This window comes from Myotis lucifugus, unplaced genomic scaffold (genome assembly GCF_000147115.1).
Source record: "Myotis lucifugus unplaced genomic scaffold, Myoluc2.0 scaffold_967, whole genome shotgun sequence".
NCBI lineage: Eukaryota > Metazoa > Chordata > Mammalia > Chiroptera > Vespertilionidae > Myotis > Myotis lucifugus.
The window spans coordinates 51,802-54,394 of NW_005872015.1; the positions used below are offsets into that span (position 1 = coordinate 51,802).

General features: G+C 60.9%; 1 protein-coding gene across 1 annotated transcript in view; it reads left to right on the forward strand.

The window, feature by feature from the left end:
- The window catches only part of MAMSTR (MEF2 activating motif and SAP domain containing transcriptional regulator), a 7,806-nt gene extending 5,933 nt beyond the window's left edge, over positions 1–1,873 (forward strand). The window contains exons 4-8 of the mRNA XM_023747761.1: positions 96–160; positions 374–568; positions 829–1,035; positions 1,120–1,174; positions 1,307–1,873. Coding sequence (XP_023603529.1) covers positions 96–160; positions 374–568; positions 829–1,035; positions 1,120–1,174; positions 1,307–1,590 — 806 coding nt within the window. The 3' untranslated portion in view covers positions 1,591–1,873. The remainder of the gene's footprint in view (positions 1–95; positions 161–373; positions 569–828; positions 1,036–1,119; positions 1,175–1,306) is intronic.
- The last annotated feature ends 720 nt before the right edge of the window (positions 1,874–2,593 follow it).

A 2,593-nucleotide genomic window follows, 5' to 3' on the forward strand; every position in this document is an offset into this window, starting at 1 on the left:
ATTCTAGGAGGCTGTGTACGGGACATCATACTTTAGAAGAGACGTTTAGATTTATCCTATAGCTCTCCATCTGTGTCTATATTACGCCTTACTAGTAAGCTCCCGCCACTTGAAGAGAACCCTTAGCCGCTTTCTAAGTGTACGATCCGTGGGCGGATTAGTAAGTTAAAAATTCAAAAAATGAGCCATAAACTTACCACACAGGGTAGGCGGGGAGATGTGTGTGTGTGTGTGTGTGATCCAGGAGCGGGTGTGTGAGATCCAGGAGCGGGTGTGTGCGCGCGTGTCCACGGTCCCTCTCGGGGTCCGCTGTCCCGCCCGGCCCCTCCCGCGCTCGGAGCCCGCCCACGAGGCCTCTCCCCGCCCCGCCCAGGTCTCGGAGCTCCGGCAGCAGCTGCGCCTGCGGGGCCTCCCGGTGTCGGGGACCAAGTCGACGCTCCTGGAGCGCATGCGCGGAGGCGCCCCATCCCGCGAGCGGCCGAAGTCGCGGCGCGAGGAAGGTCCCGCGGGCGCGCCCTGGCCACGCCTCAGGCCCAAGGCCCTCGCAGCCGCCCGACGTCACGGCTCGGTGAGGGCGGGGCTATGCGCGAGTGGGCCAATGAGGAGAAGACGCAGCGGGCCGGGCGGGAGGTGGAGAAGGGAATTGCCGGGGAAGCGCGGGGCGTGGTTAAGAGGAAATGGGGGGGAAGAGAAGCCAATGAGAATAAGGGGCGTGGCCAGGGTCTGGAGGGAAAGGCCGGGCCAGGGCCAGGGGGTGGAGCCTCAGGTTAGGAGTGGGCGGGGTCGCGAGAGTGGGCGTGGCTTATAGGACCATCCTCTGGGTTCTAGTCCAAGCCCCGCCCAGCATCTCCCCCGCCGCCGCCTCTTTCTCGTGCCGTGGGAACCCACGTGCCCGCTCCCGCTCCGGCTCCGGCTCCGGCTCCGGCTCCGGCTCCGGCTGCAGAACCGACCCCTTCCTCAGCTCCAGCCGCAGCACCAGCCGCAGCAGCCCCGACTCTGGAGCAGGAGCTGCAGGAAGCGATTCGGAGGGCGCAGGTGAGAGGCAGTGGGCAGGTGGTCTCCTGTCGGGATTAGGGCCAGAGTCCCAGGTTCACTCCGCTTCTGCCTGTCCGTCCGCAGTTGCTTCCGAACCGGGGCATCGATGACATCCTGGAGGGTCAGGACGAGCCTGCTGGTAAAAGCCGAACTCCTAGATTTTGGGGCAAAGGGGGCTGAGGTTCTGGACTCCTGGGAACTGGGAAACCCCTAGGGAACTGGGGGCCGGACCCCGCCTTCCTAAACTCACCCTCCATTTCTTCCCCCGCAGACCTGCTGCCCCCTATCCCCTTGGACTTCCCTGGCTCCTTCGACGTGCTGTCCCCTTCCCCAGACTCTGAAGGCCTCTCCTCTGTCTTCTCTTCCTCGCTCCCGTCCCCCACAAACTCCCCATCCGCCTCTCCCAGGGGCCCCACGGACTCCTTGGACTGGCTGGAAGCTCTGAGCGGGGGTCCTCCGCTGGGCTGCGGCCCCCCGGCCCCCAGCATCTTCTCTGCTGATTTATCGGACTCCGGTGGCCCGCGGCTGTGGGACCTGCTGGAGGGTCCATGGTGATGGATTCTAGGGTTTCAAGGGACGGAGAACCGGTAGGGACGGGGAGTCACAGAGACAGACTCCCTGAGGGAGGGGTTGGAACAACTGGGAGAGCCCCCTCCCACCACAGACCCAGAATCAGAAGCAACTCTCATCTCACCTGGGCCCCTAAACTGCTGCTGGACACGCCAACCACCTGACTGTTCCTGCCTGACCTCCTAGGCTCGCCTCCAGGGCTGTGTGCTGGGGGCGGGAGCCTCATTTGCTGCTGGCCGGGCAAACAAGCTGCTTGCTGCTTCCCGCACAGACCTCTCCGATGTCTTCTTATCCCGCCAACTGCGTGGCTACCTGTGGCTGGGGCCCTGGAGGGTGCTCTATGCTCTTGGGGTGCAGAGAGGGGGAGGGAGAATCAGGAACTAGACCCTTGGCTTCTGGTTGGAGATGAGAACATCAGAAACGGCGTGTCCCAGGTCAGATTCTGAGCAGAGCCTGAGGCAACACTCCTGGGTCCATGATTTCTTAAAGAGGTGCTCCCAGGAGAAACCAAAAAGGAATGGGTGAGACAGGACAGCCAGGGGGAGACCAACTGGAGGGTGACGTCAGGTGAAGTCCCCATCTCAGCCCAATCCCGGAGGATGAATTAAGTTGCAGGGCCAGGCCCTGCTGGTGGGGCTCAGTGGTTGAGTGTTGACCCAGGAACCAAAAGGTCACCGGTTCGATTCCCGGTCGGGCCCGGTTTGCGGGCTCCCTCCCCAGTAGGGGTGCATACAGGAGGCAGCTGATTGATGAAGTTTCTCTCTCATCGATTTTTCTACCTCTCTCCCTTCCTCTCTCTTTAAAAATCAATAAAACCATATTTTTATTTTATTTTTATTTTTAAAATATTTTTATTGATTTTTACAGAGAGAAAGGGGGAGGGATAGAGAGTCAGAAACATCAATGAAAGAGAAACATCGGTCAGCTGCCTCCTGCACACTTCTCCACTGGGTATGTGCCCGCAACCAAGGTACATGCCCTTGACCGG